The sequence below is a fragment of the Lissotriton vulgaris genome, chromosome 5 (genome assembly GCF_964263255.1).
Source record: "Lissotriton vulgaris chromosome 5, aLisVul1.2, whole genome shotgun sequence".
Taxonomy (NCBI): Eukaryota; Metazoa; Chordata; class Amphibia; order Caudata; family Salamandridae; genus Lissotriton; species Lissotriton vulgaris.
The window spans coordinates 299708699-299730041 of NC_141693.1; the positions used below are offsets into that span (position 1 = coordinate 299708699).

At 43.4% G+C, this 21343-nt stretch overlaps 1 protein-coding gene across 1 annotated transcript in view; it reads right to left on the reverse strand.

The window, feature by feature from the left end:
* Positions 1-21343, reverse strand: part of LOC147710768 (taste receptor type 1 member 3-like) — a 199569-nt gene that overhangs the window by 117411 nt on the left and 60815 nt on the right. The window contains exons 2-3 of the mRNA XM_086920052.1: positions 13501-13801; positions 10319-11101 (exon numbers count right to left, since the gene is read on the reverse strand). Of these exons, the coding sequence (XP_086776178.1) occupies positions 10319-11101; positions 13501-13801 (1084 nt within the window). The remainder of the gene's footprint in view (positions 1-10318; positions 11102-13500; positions 13802-21343) is intronic.

Below are 21343 nucleotides of genomic sequence, written 5' to 3' on the forward strand. Positions count from 1 at the left end.
CACGTTGTGTGGTGCTGCAGGGCTCCTGGTTGCTGTGCTGAGCTCTGTGGCACGTTGTGTGGTGCTCCTGGTTGCTGTGCCAACTCTGTAGGTGCAGGTGTTGCCCCCACCATTGTGGGCTGCTGAAGACTGTTCCCAAGCGGGGGGCAGGGCCTCACACCCGCGACCACGCTGGAGCCCGGGGGGTGGGGGGGGCTGCACTTGCCCCTCCCCACCCTTCTGCCATGCTCTCCCTTCTGCCGAGGATTTTGCCGTCCTGCTGTGTACGCGGGTGAAGCGCTGTTGCAGCGTGCAGTGCGAGCCAGCCTCGTGGCCAATTGTAGGAGGCGGTTCCCGCAATTAAATGAGGCCGTGCGGCAATATGTTGAGGTTCAAGTAAATCTTTATTGAATGGGAGAGCGCCGGGGTCACTTCTGACAGAAGCACTGCCGTGCAGAAGATGGCCGCGCCCAGCATGCCTCGTTGGGTCACGTGGTCTAGCCACTAGAGCGCTACACCACAACATTAAGAACTCAGTATAACATAGCAGTTAATAACATAATTACATGTCTATTTTATTTCAGCAAAAAAGTATTAGATCTTGGGGAGCACTCCTGTTTACTCAATGTTGCTTCTAATTTTTAAGCTTTTTCTATTGGTGCTGCGGCTGACAAGGGCTGTCGCCCCTTGAGAGTTAAAACGTGAGATTATCACAAGCAGTGGTGCTTGTCTCAGTCGCGCACTGTTCAACTAGTGTTACAAAACACCAAAAACAACTAATCAAAATTGACACAATTTATCTGATGATAATCTTGTATATTTCAATCATCATTTTCAGTTCAAACAATGACTATTCTTGTACATATACATATTTCTTTGTATTTTCCAAATGCATAACAATATAAATTCATGACAATATATATTCTGGATCATTTATACATGATTTGCAATGCAATAAATAAAAATTTGTTAAGCATCATTTTAGAACATGACCAATGCATTTCGGAACCTGACTGGTTCCTTCCTCAGGGGCCGATCTGAAAAATTGAATGTACAATGTAATGTATTAATGTCCATGGTTCTCAAACAACTAAAGTGAATTCATGTAGAATGGTGCTATGTGTAATAGGTATCCTACCTTATTTGAGTGATGTGAACTGAATGGAGGAGTCTGGAATCTACAACAACCGAGAAACACACCAAAAATCACATCTACCATCATGTTACTTAATCAAAACATCATAAATGCAGAGTCCAAGAAGTGTTAAAAAGCTTACCGATGTGTTCACGACCTAAAACGATATTGAGCTGCCAATCAAAAGACCAAATACCTAATTGTTAGGTCAGACCATAGCCAATCACTGTGGGTCAATTAATAAATGTAAATACCAGATATGTCAATATAAATAAATGTCATACCTGTATGCCTTGAACAAAATGTGTTGCTGTAAAAAACATAAAATCAGGACATAGCGTTATAGCCCAGCCACTCAACACACTATGAGGTGCCTCTGAAGTTGAACCGCCATCGTCAACATACCTTATCTCCAATGGTGTGCTGAATCACCTGGAGAAGGATTACAAAATCGCCTGTGAGATTACTGCCGGGTCCCAATCCCCGGGAAAATCAAAACTAAGTGAGCCATCCTCGTAGCTCTCTTCTTACCTATAACTGAAGTTCGAGCCGACGTGTACTCGCAACAAGTAAACGGAGCCTCAGGGTGCCACGCTGCCATCGCGACTCCCATTTACGTGATCAACTCGTGTGAACGACAACAACATAGGACTACCCGGATTTGAAACACCAAACTATCAATGGCTCTGGCGGCCATATTAAAGTGGGGAAATCCAAATATTATCTGCTGTCAAGAACATATACACACTGATACGCTGGTCCAATATACATTTGAATCCTATACCTGGACAACGAAACTTCAATGTTATATTTCAAATGCTAGCTCAAAGGCCTGTATGTCATTCAAAAAAATGTCAATCCGGTCAAATGTCTAAAATGACTCATAATTATTGTGTGCCCAAATGAAATGAATCCTCGTTTATTCACGATATCCGATTAAGTGGTTGGGGAAGTTAAAGTGTGCAATGAGATATGGTAAACAATAATGGAATGTAACTGATGATGGAAGGTAATGGAATGGTCAGGGGATACTCGTGTCATCTGCTTGGTACTAAAATCATAATCATTCACATCATTAACATCATTAACATTGTGATTGCTGCTTATGACATAATGAATTTAATGCCTGCAAAGAGATATACATAACATTAAACACTTATGACTAGAAATGTAGAATGTCCTCATGGCCAAATGGTACTAATATCATTGGTGTGAAACTAAAAACATAATTATACTCATCATAAGCTGTATAATTGCTACATGTAACATGACTGATCGAACCTATCATTAAGGCCCCTTGGGGTCATGGTGTTAAGCGTTTTAATCCAATATGCCTCTCGTTGGAGAAATTTTTTCTGGTTATCAATCCCTGATCTAAATATTACTTTTTCTATGATAAAAAATTGTAATTGGGAGATAGTGTGTTTTTCTTCCATCCAATGGGTGGCTAGTGGTGATGTCATGGTTTGTGTGTGAATCCTACTCTTATGCTCCGTAATTCTTATTTTGAGTTTACGTTCCGTTTTGCCAACATACATTTTACTACACGGACATTTGATGCCGTAGACAACATTTTGTGCGTTACAGTCACTGGTATGTCTTAGGTTGATGGAAGATCCTGTTGTTGGATGTGTGAACGTATTTCCGAGTATGACATTATTGCAATGGGTGCAATTCTGACATTTCACTGTGCCTTTAAATGATATCTCTGTGGGTCGTGTATTGGTCTGTTTCAATAATTGTCATAGATTCTTTCCTCTTGTGTAGGCATGGATGGGAAGATCCTTGTATATGTTATTAAAGTCAGGTTCATTGAAAAGGAGTTCCCATCTTGTGTTGATGATAAGTTTTATGGTGTTGGATTGGGTTGTGAATCTCGATACAAAGACCATTTTGTTCGATGTTTGCCTAGGTTTAGATCTCATAAGGTCTCGACGGTTTATCATGGCCACTCTGGTCATACTGGATTTCAATGTGTCCTGAGGGTACCCTCTGTCATTATATTTCTGAAGATGTTCTTCCATTTTGGTTTCGCATGTCTGTGGATCAGAGCAGATTCTCTTGATACGTATGAGTTGAGAAAATGGCAAATTCTTAATTAAACTTCTCGGGTGAAAGGTGGTGTATTCCAATGCATTATTGCGATCTGTGGGTTTGGTATATAATTCCGTTTGCAATCTTGCCCGTGGGTAAATTGTATTCTGGGATCCACCATGTTCAATTGTTGAATCATATTCTCTAGAGCCTCTCTGGTGTCCTTCCAAATAAGAAAAATATCATTGTTAAACCAACAATATAATCCGATGTTTGTCCACCATGTTTCTTTGTTCATCAAATGTTCTGACTCGAACTGGGCCATGAAAATATTCGCATATGCGGGTGCCCCCGAAAAACCCATGGATGTCCCTGTTAATTGGGCATAGTATCGCTTGTTCCATGTAAAGTACCTGTTCTGAAGGCAAAATTTAAGTAGATGAAGTAACAAAATATTATTGGTGGAAAGATCTTCCAACTGTAACAATGCCCATTCAACTGATTCCAATCCACATCTATGTTGCACAAAATCCATGCTTCTTGGATGTCCTGCTCTATTGCTTTAAATTTTGTGAGGAAATCAGTGGTATCCTTGATGTATGAGAACCATCCTTGCACAAACTTTTGAAGGAAATTATCTAAATAACGTCCAAGGGGGTCAAAGATTGACCCGCACCCTGAGACGATTGGCCTGAACGGAGGGTTTGTGAGATTCTTATGGATCTTCGGGATCATGTATAGACTTGGGCCTCGGGGATGGGCAGTTGTAAGATAAGCTTGGTGGAATTGTCTATCCATTCCAAATCCACAGCATTTTGTAGAATTTGATCCAATAGTCGCTGTAATTTAAGAGTGTGCTCTGAATCCAGTAATAGATATGTGTTCTCATCCTTGACATGATCATCAACTTTATTATTGTAAAAGTGGGTATCCATGATTACAATGGGTACCCCCTTGTCTGCCGGTTGTATTGTCAGTTCAGTGTTGTTTGCTATTGCCTGTATGGTGTGTCGATCGGATTTGGTAAGATGATGTCGTTTGACCTTCTAAAGATTTGATGTCTTTTTTAATCATGATCTCAAAAGTATCAAGCATTTTATGCGATACTGGCGGTTGGTGGGTACTCTTTGGTTTAAACCGTCCGTCCTTGGTGGGTTCCCTCTGTTGTGTGTGGTCAACCACGTTGGTGAAGAAGTGACGCAGACGTAAGGTTCTCATAAAGCGATATATAGCTACTTCCAATTCAATTTCATTTGGTGTATTAGTTGGCACGAATGAAAGTCCTTTGTTGAGTACTTTGAGTATTGGTTTGAGAGTTATATGGATGATATGTTTATGATTAAGCCACTGTTTTGCCGCTCCATAAGGACCTGCCTGCCTTTTTTATTGCGGCTTTCTTTTAGAGAGTATTGTTATGTAACCGGGGGTGCTTTGTTTGTTATGGCACATTAAAAAAACTAATTGGTGAACGAAGTAGCTGTAAGCGACATAAGCAGCAGCTTGCCTTTGGCGTCCTCCTATCTGTTTGTCAAAAACGTATGTGTCCATGCAAAACTTAAAACAGTTACCAAAAATTATACAATAGACTGTGTCCTGTAACTTAACAGGCATGTCCTTGACAGTTTTAGATCCTGCCTGGAAAAGGTACAAGATAATTGACAAGAAAAGATCTGGACCCACGCAGCCAATGTGTACTACGTGGCCGATAGAATTATATTCCAAAAGAATTTATTTTCATTTATACTTAAATTTCATTGATTTCAAAAACAATAGACATAAACGGAAAACTGTCAGCACAGTTAGTTCAGCAACATGCAATTGTGTGTACGATATATACAAAATATACAAATATACAGATATATAAACAGTTAAGGTGAAGAATCAGAAAAATGAACATGTTATCACACCAACAAAAGAATTAGGTACAACGCATAGCATTCCAAATCAATTGCAAAGTACAAAACACCTTTAGGAAAAGTGCATTATTTATGCATGGAAAGAAGACCAGTCCTTAGAACTAGAATCCAATGGACAGGCGGAGCTGAGATGGAATGAAGGTGCCTGCCTGTCTCACAAGACCTGTGATCGAATGTTTATAGGATTTTACAGCTAGGGCCCGCAGAGGTGGTATAATTTACACCCTAGCTGCACCCTTCGTTCTTGCCACAGGTTGGGGATGTCAACGCGTTTCGAACCTTGGGTGTTATAGGTTCTCCTCAGGACAGGGACTGGGTGGGGATTAATCTGCACAGCGGGCGCAGAGGCTGCCGGAGTGTAGGTGTACCGCAGTTCAAGATAAACGTCTGTGCTGGACAAGGTAATTGACTGAAGGCACGGTGCCCGCGAAGGGGTGCGAACTTGGTTATTGGAATTATCCATGTGGCCTAAAGTAGCTCCGTGAAAATTACCTAGTGTTAGGTTAATGGAGTTCTTTTGTTTATGAAAATGTCTTGCTGGTGTAATTTTTGGAACAACTGGTTGAATTTTGTATATTGTTTGTGTAAAATTGTCACATTGTATAAAATTGTCACATTGCATCATTATTTATTTTCACTTGATCAAAATATTTTCCTGGTGGATGTTAGTTGTATTGATTCTCAGACAAGAAATGAATGTGTACCTTTAGTATGTGTAAAAAAAATGTAAATTGCATACACTGAACATATGAACCCTTATGGTCGTTGTTTTTTATCCGCACAAGATAAATAGCGGTGAAATACATGAACCAGGTATTCTCTGTTTTGTAAAATATCTGAGGTGTCAATAGCACAGAATTTCTCTGTAATCCTCGGTCATGTATGTGTTGCTTCATTAATTTTGTTGTACCCTTTATATTCATATCATATATTTGATTTATGAAGAATTCACACCTGTGTTCATCAGTATCGTTTTTAGATCTTTTGTGAAGAATTGAAATCTAAATTAGCAATTATCTAACTACAGGTTACGGGCTGGAACCCTGATACATCACAGCATGAATAGTTTGACTGAGTGCTCCTAAATGAAACCCTTGTAGGCACTTTTACCTGTTAATAAAGACTCATAATAAATAAGGCATTTAGGCTCATCGGGAGACTGTTTTTTTTTGGGGGGGGGAGTGGAGACTACTTTTGCCACCTCCTTTGTCAGGGGTCGCTAAGGAAGTACCAGGGGTAGCAGCCAGAAAGCCAGGTGTTCACAGCTGCAAACCCTAGTGACCCTTAAATGACATATGTGACGGATAGCCTTTGGCACTTGTAATATGACGGATGGGATATCTGTCACGTTTGTGATGGAGTGACCTGACTGCCGAACTCTAAATCAGGCCAAATATCCTTGTCAGTGATCAGATGGTACTCATGGGGGTCAGTGATCCAGATGTTATGTCAGATCCAGGTTCATCTAGTTTCAGGATCCAACAGCCTAGTGTAAAAGTCGGTGGTCAGGCCTTCCTCTGCCAGGATGATGGAGTATTTACTCTGCTGCCCTGGCGGAAGCCCTGACTGCCAAACTTAGCAGGGGTGGCTCCGAGGAGCATCGCCCTACAAGAAAAAAAAATGATAAAGCCATGTTTGTTTAATTTTATTTTTCCCTAGCAACTCTATTGCGTCAGAGTACCCTCATGCCAATTTATAAATCATCACCCTAAATGTTTGAGAAAGAGCCCAGATCAAAGAATGGGAGGCATGCAATGACTGTATCATTGTTAGTAGTAAGGACAACATGCCTGAACAGAAGTATCCAGAACAACTCTGTAAGGTCCTGAGAACTACTGTGTTAATGTGCTCCAAATTGATTGTAATCAGGGGCCAGATGTGTCAAACGGTTTTGCCCATTCTGTGTCTATGGGGAAATGTGTTGATACATATGGCCCTAAATGTATTTGCTGTAATATATATCAAAACTCTGCGTCAATTGAGACGTATGGTGGAGCCAGTGAGACTTTTGATGATAAATCCTCAAATATACATTAAATATAGGCTCATATTTAGTTAAATAATGTGTCACTCTATGAAGATAATACTACAACAAACCTAAGTCACTGTCACTCCTCCTTGAATCCGCTACACTTCTATATTAGTGAAGTTTATGATGATCTATTCATTAAAGTACATCTAACGAAGTAGTGCGAGAATTTGTAATGTCCTCAAATGTTTTAGAAACATGCAACCTGCTATTATGGCCTGTCCTGAACCCTCAACTGCGTACAGTTTATAACACCCCACACTCTTTACCAGGAGATCAGAAGTCATATTACATACAGTGCCCTGGAGCTCAGCAGGCGTGTAAGCCTTACTTTTGTGCCTCAGACGTTCTGTGGAATTACAAAGGGGGTCGCAGACACTTGTGTGCATTATTTACAATAAGGTGCACCATTGCTGGTGCGCCCAGCGCACCTGTTTAAAGGTAGCGCAAACAGGTACAGTGCATCGATTCCATAACACGGTGCCAAGTGCACAGAGCAGGGTGGGTTTTGGCTCTATCTCGGGCAAAGTCTGCAGCATTCTTAAATCCGTATGCTGAACAGAAGAAAAGTTTTCCAAGCACGCCAAAAACGTGGGCATCGCTAAAACATTCACCCACTCCTAATCTAATGAACATCCCCACTTTTTACTTTACTGCTTGTTTTTTTACTCGCTGACACCACCTTTGCTTTTTAGACCCATGTTCTTGATGAACATGTAACAGTCAGGCGAGTCGACAGAGGAGAATCCGTCACCCTCATCCTCCTTGATCTCTCTGCAACTTTTGACACCATCTCCCACCACACACTCATCGATCAACTACGCCAGATTTGATTCACAGATGATGCACTCAGATGGATGGCATCCTTCCTTGTGGGACGCACCCAAATTGTCCACCTACCTCCCTTCATCTCGCAAACCAAGCACACCATCTGCAGAATCCCCAAGACTCATCACTCAGCCCTACCCTCTTGAACATCTACACAGCATAACTTGCACACATCGCCAGATCGAACAAAATCAACATCATCTCCAATGCCAATGATAGTCAGCTCATCCTCTCACTCTCATCCAACCCCACCTTGACAAAGGTCAACTTTCATAACGGCATGAAGAAAGTCACAACATGGATGAAAGACAGCTGCCTTAAACTCAGCACTGACAAAATGGAAGTTCTGATCTTCGGCAGACACAGTACCCTTTGGAACGGCTCCTGGTGGCCAGCGGAGCTCGGATTTACCCCCACACCGACATACCACGCCTGCAACCTCGGCATCATACTGGACAGTGAACTCTCCATGAAATATCATCCTGCTGCCACACAGTCTGCATGCTCTGCAAAAGTTTCAGATGGCTTCCCATCAGCACAAGGAAAACAGTCATGCAGTCCTCATCACCAGCTGGCTCGACTACGGCAACATACTCTATGCCGGCACCACCACCAAACTCATACACAGACTCCAGACAATCCCAGGACGCAGCAGTCAGACTCATCTTCAATCTGCCGAAGAGGATACACATCACCCATCACCTGAAAGACCTCCACTGGCTCCATGTCCAGAAGAGATGTCAGTTCAAGCTCCTGACCCACGCCTAAAAGCCCTCCACAACCCTGGACCAAACTACACAAACTACCATCAATCATCAACTACCTAAATCCTTGGTCAAAAACCTAGGCGTTTGGATGGACTCCTCACTCAGCTTTCAGACCCACACAAAAAAGTGGCAGCTACTTGTGTGGGCCTGCTGAGGAGTCTCAGCCCTATACTCGTTTTTTTTTACTCTAAGGTTCGCCAACTCATCGTCCAAGCCACAATTCTCTCCCGCTTGGACTACGCCAATGTTTTACTTCTGGGCGCCAATAAAGGGGAGATAGCGCGACTGCAACGCGTGCAGAACTCTGCGGCAAGAGCCTTGGTTGGTCTTCCCCGCAGATGCTCGGTCAGAGCCACTATCCGAAAGTTGCACTGGTTACCCATCGAATCCCGAATCCAGTTCAAAACCCTCATCACGACATTCAAAATCCTCAAATCCGGATGCCCAGAACTTCTGCGTCCACTCCTTACAGCGTATGTGCCTCGGCGCAACCTGCGCCCATTAGGCCAGCATCTATTGATTGTACCCCGTACATTTGCCGCACGGGTGGTCGCTCCTTTAGGGTTTTGGGAGCCAAGCTCTGGAACGCTCTTCCACTGAACATCCGTTCTTTGGAAAACTTGTCTACTTTCCGGAAGGCCATCAAGGCCCACCTGTTCCCCTCTCCTTAGGACTCCTGTCTATCCCACTCCTCTCTTCCTCAGTATAGTGTCTGTGGTTCCTTAGAGCCACTATCCGAAAGTTGCACTGGTTACCCATCGAATCCCGAATCCAGTTCAAAACCCTCATCACGACATTCAAAATCCTCAAATCCGGATGCCCAGAACTTCTGCGTCCACTCCTTACACCGTATGTGCCTCGGCGCAACCTGCGCCCATTAGGCCAGCATCTATTGATTATACCCCGTACATTTGCCGCACAGGTGGTCGCTCCTTTGGGGTTTTGGGAGCCAAGCTCTGGAACGCTCTTCCACTGAACATCCGTTCTTTGGAAAACTTGTCTACTTTCCGGAAGGCCATCAAGACCCACCTGTTCCCCTCTCCTTAGGACTCCTGTCTATCCCACTCCTCTCTTCCTCAGTATAGTGTCTGTGGTTCCTTAGCGCCGGGACGCCTCTTTGCTGGGGCAGCTGTTGCGCTCTACCAAAATGATAACATAACATAACATAACATCTTCCACATTGGTACAGCTGTTCTTTAAAAAAAATTTATATATTCTTAGGTGGGTGAGAGGAAGTTTATGGGATGTGAAAATCAGGGCTTCCCAGCAAAAGTTCATTACATGTATAGTATGCATGTAATCTCATCTATTGATAATATCCTAAAAACTTGGTCTGTGTTTGGTCCTTTGGATCTAAACTGGACACTTCTGTTTTTGATGTTTGTAGGGGATGTATGTTGTCTATAGCATTAAGTACCAAAAAGGTAAAATGGATGTGGTTTTACCATCAATAATGATAATCTTTCCAAAGCCACTGAGCGATTTCTGTAGACCTAGAACTAATGTGAGCATACAGACACATAGTTAATTTGGGGGTATCCATTGACATGGGTGGTAGAGCATGTCTACAAAATAGAACCACAACCTGTACATACATTTCAATGTGCACAATGAAGGCCTTATAACATACTTGCCAGGGGAAGATGCTGGACTCCATCTCGCTGCATTCTTCTGTGCTGCAGTTGAGAATATCATGCAGGGCGCGAGCTGCACTGTGCACTGCAGTGTAGACACTGTATGCAGGCTGAGCCAAACGTTTCCAGGACACACCTGCAGCAGAAAAGTTGTGCATGGTGTCATCTTTATATTCATTAATAGACGAGTGCACTGAGGAGGTAGAACTCACAGAAGAGAGAGTAATATCTCTTTGTCCCATTTCAGAGAAAACCCTAGCCAGGTATTCATGGAATCCGGGCACAATGCCCCCTCTGTGTGAGAAGCCAATCACTGGTCCAATTTTCTCTATTCCAGAAAGGGACAGAACAATGTCAGAAAGCACCCATGCAGAACTGGCAATCCACACCTTGGTAATGTTCATCTGTATAACCTCCTGGAAGAGTGTCACAGACATAGTGGCTGAGACAAAAACGATTATCACATTGACATTTTTCTGGTCAATTTGCCTTAGAATGTCTCTGATATTTGCAGCAGTCTCTGCAGCAGTGATGTAAGTTGGCACCAAGCCCTCATGTGCAATGCAGATCCCACTTTGCAAAGCAAGGTTGGACAGTTGACTTTGAGCCGCCCTTCCGTACTCATCATCGCTGGCTAGTGTGGCCACCCAGTTCCAATGGAAGTGAGCAACCAGCTCAATCATCCCTCGCACCTGACCCTTGTCGCTCGGCACTGTCCGTAGAAATGACTGGAAGATGCTTTTATCACTGAACTTGTCAGAAGTGATTGCATAGCTGATCTGAAAAACAAAATATGTCTTCATAAGTTTTCATGAATATACTAGGACTAGACTAACTGCCACACCTCATCAAGGATCTCAAATGTGCACCTGATCTTTTTGGTAACATGCTTTACAGCTGTGAATTGCAGGTATCATCGTACTTAGACTGATAACATAAAAATAATAATTTTGAGGAAGACTGCACTATTAGGGCATATCTGGTGATCTTAGCATAAAGTTTGTACCAGAGACACTGGTGGGCTGATTCCATGCTAGTCTCTTGTGCCTAGAAGTAAATCTGTCCCTCGAGCTGCACTGAAGATGTCAAGAAATAAGGATCTATGGAAGGTAGGAAAGAGGGAAAGAAAGGAATACCATTTATCAAACACAAATGTGACAGGTGGCCAGGCTACTTCTGGGTTAAATCCAGTCAATCCACATGTGTGTGGCAAAGCAATTCTGGGCATGCTTGTCTCAACGAAATGTTGTGAGGGTGCGAGACACGTTTTTTGTGTGTGAATGTAATACATCCATCAAGATCACAGCCATTACCAACATCACCTTCTGTAATACTCCTTTCCAAGATTTAATGACTCTGACGGTCAAGAATAATTCAGGTTGGGGATAAAACATTGTCAGATACACTTATAGTTAGTTATGACTATATTCCCAATAAAGCAAACTGAAAGGAACCTTATTTACGCACCCAACACAATACACGTGTTCCTTATACCCAGCTTTCACTTGCTCACAACACTTTCATTGATACACACCAGACACGAAAAATAAAAGAACACATTGGAGTGATCACCCCTCATAAATCTAAAAAAGCTTCCACTCTCTATGTAACTGGAAATCATCAAACTCAAAACGGCAGCTACCATCATGACACACATTAAAACCCAACAGAATACATCACGATTAGCTCCTGTCATCCTACAAAGTCCAGCAATACCATGCTATTGGCCTTCCCAGTACCTCAATTGCACTTTCCACCAAGAAATGGTGCACACAAACCTCCATAGACCAGTAACTGACATCTCTACTGACCCAGAGTAAGCTTAAATAGCAGGTGATTCAGTCAGCCATCAGCACTCATATACCAAATGATTTACCTGGTGCTCAAAAAACAAGGACATTAGCCAATATATAAACAGGAACAAAAAACCTGCAAAATGTCACCACATGCCAAATTGGACTCTGAAATTAGGTGGAAACTTTTGGAACCTAGTGGCAAGTCACCACAAGACTATTGAAAGCCCTACAACGCCAGACCAATGGCAAATTTTCACTATGCAAATTGCAAAAATGTAATATACGTATAAAATTGCCAAGCAGGACTTCTAGGGAAAGTACCAATGTCACTTCCAGGAGTATGTTTTTTAGTCAAGGTTAGCTTGGTTAGAACCTCATCTAACATGAAAAGGATATGTGGGGGCAGCCTGAATTAATTCTTGGCTGAACACTGCTAACACTTGACCTCTGGATCTTGCAGAATTCAGCGTGGGTTCGTAATTCAATTGCCTATCTCACTTTCTGACTTGTTAGTGCTTGGGTGGGAGCTTTGTTGAAACTGCTCATGTTACTTCCAGCAGAGTGGCTTCCAGCTGGTGGTTAAGCCATTGGCGCAAGGACTGTGGGTCTGTCTTACAACCTGTGTTGTCACTACCTGGGGTGCAGGACATTAATTTTTAAGTGATGATATCACCTGTTTGGATGAGATGTCTTGGTCAATCTTCAAGTGGGTAAGGACCATGTACCGAGCCACCCAATGCATTAAAGTGTGTCAAATGGCATCCCTACTTTCTGTTTGAAGAGGGAAGAGTAAAATAATACTTTAATCAGGAATAAAGAATAAAGGAGAAAGTTGCAAAAACACCTTATGCCACGCTCACTAAGCATACTTCCAAAAATGTGGTACTCTAATAAATTAAAAATAAAATGACTTGTACCTCATGGGAGAAAATAGAGAATAACTGGGGTAGCAGAGGTATATATTTTTTCTTTTCTCTTATACAGTGTCCCCTCTTTGGGGTCTCCTGGGCAGAGAAAGTAAGCCATGAAGTCTAACAATTGCCATATGAATTGTAGGAAAAATGTAAATTGCCCTCAAAAAAACATTTCATTAGTTAACAATTGTTTCTATTTGTTCTGGGTGGCAGCAAACTTGTTATTTCTAGATATACACTAAGAATGTTCCAGCTAAACACACATAAAACAACATTGGTTCAATTGGAAACCATTTGCAATTGGGCAACAGTAGTTTCAACCCATATTTAGCTACAAGCCACACTATCCTGAGATTCTCCAGAATTCAAAATGAATCCTTCTAAACACACCCTCTTAATAAATGTTTTTTAAAAATATTACGTTATTTTGCTCTTACAGGCAAGAGCAAAATTCATCAAATCTCTAACCTGTGGAATGAGGAAGGTGCTGAGCAGTTTCACTGTTGGCATGGCGACCTCAGAGGAGCCCGGCCCAATTACTGCCCAGATCCGGGTACTGTACGCTGTGAGGTTGCAGCTGGCTGAAATATCTTGGGTACGGCTCTTGGTGATGAACAGCATGGCGTTATGCATCATGACTCTGGGCTGCATGCAGGTGTCATAAATCTCATAACCCAAATGCCTTCCAGGGAGAAAAATCGATGAGTTGTTGATTTCCTCAATGGCAAACCTCATGGCCAGCGCCTGCACAAAACCTTCACGGTTCCAGCTGCAAAAAGTGCCATAAGCATTAAATAGGAACACATAATACAAAGGTAGGTACTTTCATCAGATATTTTGTCCCTCTATTTCGAGCCACTGCTCTGACATAGTCAGAAAAAAACCTAACTAATCATATCTATTTGAGGTCACCTTGAAGTGCTCAACCTGCTTATTTGTTCCTGGACGATCTGAAGCTGCATTTTGTGGACGATTCTCCTTGAGTAAAGATAAGATCCAATGTTTTATGATGCCCTTAAAAGGCACAAGAGCAGCAATTGAAATGTTGGCCCACTATGAATAGTAGCCTCCTGGGTACAAAAGATATATCAAAATACAGATACGTACAAGTTCCACTCTTCTCTAGGGCAAACGGGGACATTTTACCATTGCTGCTGGGGGTTGAGATTTTTTTTAGACTTTATCACCATTTGTAAATAGAACAAACATCCATACCTTGAGGTCTGCCTCTTGGCCTGTAACTGGCAACCAACAATAATCACATCCTGACTAACTGATATTCAGCTGACAGGTGCCACTTCCAGACGCTATTTCCGTACACCTTTTGAGGTGACCCAATCAACTTTCCCTTTCAAAAACACTGAATTTTCCACATGAAGTTCTTCTCTTGGTCTTTCTAAATCCTTGTAACTCTTCCTTCCTTATCCTAGGCCGCCTTCGTACAATCTGTACAAAAGCTAGGTTCACTTCAGAAAAAGGTGGGGAGGGTGTTTCTTCACAGAAGTACAAGGCAAACCTAGTAGATGCCAGCACTGCATTGCAGATCCATAAAGAGTGAACGGAAGTCCCTAACTGACTACAAAGCATCCATGAACAGGGCATAAACATTCTAACAGGACAATTGTTCCTGCCTGACCATGGAGCTGTACATCCTCACCATGTTGTCTTTGGTTCTTGAGATTCCCTGCACTTCTCAGTTTTGGCTGAGTTTTGGGGACCACCAAACGGCAGATTTATTGATTCACAGGGAGACTCTTGGTGTGAAATTGGATAGGGGAGATCCTGAATTGGTCTCCCCACCAAGTAGCCTAGAGGAGCCATTCGTCATTGAAACTTTTACCAAGGTCCTGACTATTAGGAACAATTGGAGATTTACGGATGCAGACGCTGCACTATGAAGAGATGCAGACCTATGGTAATCAATGCTCTTTATAATTTTTATAAATGAATGTGAATGTTTGCAAATATTAACTAGATTGCATTTGTAACAATGATTGAAGATACAGGAAAGACTGAAGATGGAAGGATGATCTCGATCATGATTTTTGCACCTGCCTTCATGATTACTGAATCACAAACATCTTTTTTTATATAAATAAATGGAGAACGTACGATGCTGGTTGATTGCTGCCCACGGAATGATGACAGGGCAGCCCATTCCCCAATTATGCTTCCACTCTATGCTTCTTTACATTGAGGATCTTTCTGAAGGAAACACAGGCTTTACTGGCAAAGCAGGCAACTGTGAAATGTAGCTCCTTGGTGTCACGTGGGAATCGGCTCCTACTCTATATATACACTAAAAATCATTTGACTTTAAGCGATTACTGGGAACTTAACTTTTCTCTGAGTACTAATTACGCTTGCCTAATTTTGCTTTGTGTGTGGGAGATCATTTAAACCATCAAGAGACTACCACAGCGGCAAATGCTTTACAGGTAACCTGAACAAGGACAGCATAGCACAGACGATTTATTATCACTATGATATAGAATATGCAGTAGTGCTGGAAGAAATTTCAAACCACAGAATGATCCAGGAGCTAAGGATCCCTCTAATTTTCCACCTAATAGTTTCTGATGTGGAATTTCAAAAAGTTAGAACAAATGAAGGATATGACGTGGCTCTTAATATATTTCATCTTACCTGGTTTCTGAGAGAAGTTTCACCCCATGCCTTTTGACCCAAAAGTGTATTTATTTATTTATATATTTGTTCGATTGCATACATAGAACAGAGTTTTGTCCAATTGTAGCATCACAGCATGATGACTGCTTTGTGTTTCAAGAGGTCTGCAGCTCCCTTATACAGCGGAACATGCTTTTTGGTGATGTTGCATGCTGAATAGCCAGGACTGTGATCCATTCTCTCATTCACATATCACTGAGTCCGCACCATTTTTTGAGAGAGGCAGATTTAAGGTTTCCCATAAAGAATATTTATGCTGCATATTCCAGTTGGACAAAAGACCTGTGGTGCACAGCAATCTCCTGTTGGAAATACGTATATGCTGGCTAAAAGGAGAAGCAGAGAAGGCACTCCCAAGTTGTCGAAGAAATTCTCTTGCTCAAAGTAGGTCTCTGAGAAACTGTCCAAGGCAATAAACACGCTAAGCCCTTGGACCACATGCCTTTCTGCAGTGTTCTCATATAGTGGCACGGGTTTCTAGCTCTACCACTATTTCATTTCAATCACTCCTATCGGCAGAGTCACTTGCCTATTTACGGCTGCATCACATACGAGTCCTTCAGGGGCAGCACCAGTGCAGCTGCTTTGCAACGTTTTTCCTCCACCCTATCTACAGCACAGTACACCAGAATGGGATTTGTTTCCTCTGTTGAGCTGGTGCCACCAAGTCTTTTTTCAATTTATCGAAGCTAGTCTGGAGGCACGTATAAAACGGCATCATAGTCCACTGAACAATGCTTTCGGTGGAAAGGAAATGAGTTTGAATAGCTCAAAATAATATCTGCCCTTCACTAGTCTTTTACATACTCTTAAAAACCATTACACATAACACAAGATGTTTAACTTAAATTGCACCTATTGAGCCTATAAAAAGTAAACACACAGGTCTATTTTTTGAGGTCTTTATCAATTAAGGCGCAGATAAATAACGAAAACCCTAGCCACAACCATGTGAGACATTTTGAAGAAACGCCATCTCTTACAAACGATGCTCAAGCAATAGTCATAGTGCATAACCCTTTTTATAGGTATCCTAAGAAGAACAAAACGCCTAAAAACAGCAAAACATTGTTGTAAGGATTATCGTATCAACTAGGCCACAGCAAAGCTTGCATAGATTCCTTTTTGGAAATTATACAAAGTGCCCAAAAACGTACATTCAGTTATGCGTTATTATGCAAAATGCTGCCCTGCATTTTGCACAATTTATTTTAGCCCAAAATGCAACTTAACGTCCGTTTTAGAAGCAAGGAAGCATTTCACACTAACATAAATTGTACAAAATCCGCCATGATGCATGCACCTTACATTATGCTTGTTCACGTTGTTCATGTGCTCCTGCAAAAGGAATTTTACCCTAACGAAATCTCCATTATGTGACTTGGCTTAATGGTGTCTGTCAGTCGGTCATACAAACTCTATTCGCATTCATTAAAACGCATAAAAGTACAATAAATACAGATAACTGTTTTGAAACTAGGAAAGTATTTCGAAAATACCAGTCATATTTGTACTATGTTCAATACTAAGATGCAGATAAAATCCATTACTTCAAATAATAATAGTTGAGAATCCCAAAACAATCTACATTTATTCCTTCCTTCTGGATCATCTAAATCTAAATAAAAATGCTTAGGTAAAGACGGGACTTAAAAAGATAATCTATGCCCCACAACTCCCCTGAAAAGTGTCATTATAAGCCAGCCTTTAAGATCTTGATATAATAACAAAGATTAAAAAGAAGAAACTCTGCCCTAACCACAGTTGCAATGGCTAAAAACCTCGGCGACGTTTTAAAAATGCCCAGAGAAAAGAGGCAATAGTATTACATACATAGATCTGCCAATATTTGAGTAAAATATAAAGCTGAAAAACACTGTCTAAAAGCATGTTTACGTAAAAGGGGAATAATACACTACTTTCTCTCCTGGCCTTTGTTCCTGTGCTCCCGCAAAAGGAATTTTACCCTAACAAAATCTCAACTATGGGACGTGGAGTAATGGTGGGCATTTGTGTACCAAGCATATCGCAAAATTCTGTCAACTGCACAAGATTACTTTGGCATAAATAAAGTTTCGCCAGGACTGAGTCTGTACCAAACAATGAGCTCATGTCCGCCCTATTGTTGGACAACTACACTGACGGGCGGTCCACGCCTTAGTGGAATCCAAGCTCCACTTGTCCACTAAAATGGTACTGCATGCCAATCTCCTCAACCATCACTCAACTCTGGAAAATACTTTTCCTCAAAGAATCTGTATTTCTCTACCAGGGTTTTTGGTTGCAAATCAAACATCCTCTGCTACTAGAGACAAGTCCCTTTCCTTTTGGTGGCACACTGAATAAACCACTTTCCCCAGCAGCTTGGTGATGAAGTGATCTTGAAAACTTTATGCACCTCAGATGCGCGTGTGAGCTGCTCCGCTCGGACCTCCCTAACGTTGGTAGCGGAGAGCGGGGGAGTGCGATTTATGTATATTGCGGCTAGTTGGAGTACCTGTCATTTGTCCCCCCCCCTCGCCTGTGATGGAGTTAACCCATTGCATAGATGAACCGAGCACCTCTTCTGTTGACCGTTCGGCGGGCTGGTTGACTCCGCTCCTCCCCCGGGGACGGGGCTGCACTTGGCTGACGCTGCATGGGATGGCGGATGGTAGACGCTGGCCGCTTGGAGCCGGTGGTTGAATAGCGGCGGCGTTTGCAACATAAAGAAATGTTGTGGCAGTGCGGGAAACATGGCTTTTGGGCTTAAATCCTCCTGTGGATTGGGAGAGTTGTTTTAAAAAATCTACCGAGCGCTGGAAAGAAGGAAAGAAGGAAAACTGGGGGGTACTAGCAGAGTGGATTGTCGACTTCTGTGCTCGTGAGTAATCCTTCCTAGAAAACGCTCTTCACTGCCACACTGATACACTGTAGCGCTGCAGCTACCACGAACAGTAACATTAACTTTGAAGTATTCTGTTGCTGAGAGCACCTCACCTCGGCAGTTCACCGGACTGGGCATTTTGTAAAATGGGCTTGCAGGTCCACCCTCCCGCCACTACTTCAATCCCGCGGCTGCCGAGTGGAGGTGGGGGATCACAGCCCCCAGACTTTCCAGCGCCTCCAGCTCCGTGCAACTACCGCCCGGAGGCGGACTTAAACCCTTGTCATCCCCGCGACGCGGGATCACCCCGGGACTAAGCCCGGGCAAAGGGCGGGCCGTCCGGGGCTGGACGTGGCAGGGCTGGGCCATACCCCTGACTCCTAATCCACCAGCCCCACTCTCCTGTAAATTACCCACCCCGAACTGCTGTACTGGTTTCTTTTGTTTTTTTCTTTTGTGTCCTTTTAATGCTATAGGTGTATTTTAGCATCCCAATCTTAGTCATAGCTTGTCCCTATTGGCCAATGTTTAACGGCTAGGGACTGTATGTGTTATTATCTTTTACCTTGACCGATGCAACGTGCACTTATTTTTAGCATTGTTGAGTTTCCCCTTTGTCCCTTTGCACCTAATTAATCAGGACCAATATGGGGAAAACTAATAATAGTACCTCCTCACGCCCTGGGACAAGGCATCTAGCTGCATCCACCCAACCCCTTCCTACCCTCACAGCGATAGACAAAATGTTCCAAAAAATGATAGGCGTCGTCTCTACTGCCATAGAGAATACCGAGAGGCGCCTTTCGTTAACCCCGGCGCTTATACCCCAGCGCTTATACCCAAACAGGTAGAATGTGATTTGCCCGAGGCCACATTAAATCCCTTTGAAAGTACCTTGATTCTTATGTCCTTTGCAGAACTACCCTGCGCGCAGAAGGTTCCAGTTGTTAGCATCCCTATCATTGACGAGTTGCTAGAACCTAACCCTGTGACGAGGAAAGTTACCAGGCAGACTAAGATATCCAGGACTCAGAAATCGGATCGCAGAAAGGCCGCCACAGTAGTTCCTACAACGGCTGCCCTGCTGTCGGACCCTGGTTTATCTTAATCTATCCCTGGGCCACTACTTTGGGCTACCCACCTGATCATAGACCTTCAGACCCATATGGAGCAGCTGATAACCTCGCACTTTAAGATACTGTCCTCTAGGATAGATCGGCTAGCGACTCTAATTAATAACAAGGGGTTGGGGAAAGCACAGGCCCTTAGTACCCCAGGGAGCTCGGATGCGAGTGTTGGCCCCGGTTTTGGTAAGGCACCCGTCTCAGATACTAGTCAGGGACACAGTATCCAGCTGGCCACTTCCCTAAACTCTCAGGCACAGGGCGTAGCTATGAAATCCACCAAAAACCTTGCTAACATTGGTTCATCGAGACGCACCAAGTTACCAACTGTGGCGCCGGGTAGGTCGACTGGCGCCCCTCCTTGCCCTCAGGTTTCTATTAGGCATCAATGCACCACTGGTAGCAGTCAACCCTCCCTCCCTACCAAACCTCAAGAACCTAGCCAAGTAAAAACCCCTCCCTGCCCTCAGCTACCCCCAGAAGCAGCACCCTTGGTGGTGGTGCTTACAGGTGTCCCACCGTTAGACAATGCCCAAGGGGAACCATACTCATCACTAAAAAACAGGGTCATTCATTGGCTAAATAGGCACCGACCATTGATGGGTCAGGGTCAGGGGGAGATTGTGTTTGTACGCAGGGTCATCTGGCTAGGAACTAGACCTAAAGATATTGAGGGGGACTGCAACCTCGTCAATTTTAGGGACCCAGCCGCAGTTAAACAAATTCTAGGGAGAAGTGACCAGGCCACACCGGGTCTGGTTAATACCCGCCACCTGAGCTACTTCTATAGCACAAACCAGGGGTTGGCTCAGCACGAACACCAACCCCTTTTACCCCATGGTAACTGTGCCCCTCAATTTAATATCCCTGTGGGCAATCGCTTTAGGGCCCTGAGCAGTCTGGACTGACTATCGCCAACTCAGGGAGCTCCGACTCTGACACTCACTCCTGAGGATAGCCGGGTGGCCGGAGGAGCGCATAGGGTTATAGAGTCCCCCTCCTGTCAAACTTCTATTTCCTCTGGATCCGCAAACTCTACCGCTTCAGCACCAGAGTTAGTAGTGGCCCTCTCATCAAAGATTGGGTCCTGGAATGTGGCAGGGCTGGGGAAAAAGCTACAAAATCCAGACTGGGGGGAGCTGGTGGACACTTTCGACATCTGTCTCCTTCAAGAGACCTGGCTACTGACTGCTCCTGCTAGGGTAGGCTTTGCATCATATTATGAAGCGGCATCCCAGGGACCAAGGGGAAGACCTTCGGGAGGGCTGTGCACGTGGGTGGTGGTGCACCTGGGGTGCATAGTTAAGGTAATTGATACCAAAAGCCTAGACATCCTGTGCATCACACTCACATTTGGTGAGGGGCTGGTCCTGGCGGTGCTAAATATCTATCTGCGCCCTGCCCCCATCCAGAAGGCCCTAGCTACCCTGGAGGCCCTGGAGGTGCTTTTATCTTCCTTTCCCCCTCCCATCACATCATTATTGGGGCAGATTTTAACTGTTGTTTCAAGCCATTAACCGGGATCCCTCCCGTTACCTTAGAAGAGGATGAGGCTTGCTCTATTCCGGAGTGCACTATGTATGCTGCAAAGCAACCGACGCCGCTGGCACTTGCCATTAACAAGCTGGTCGTT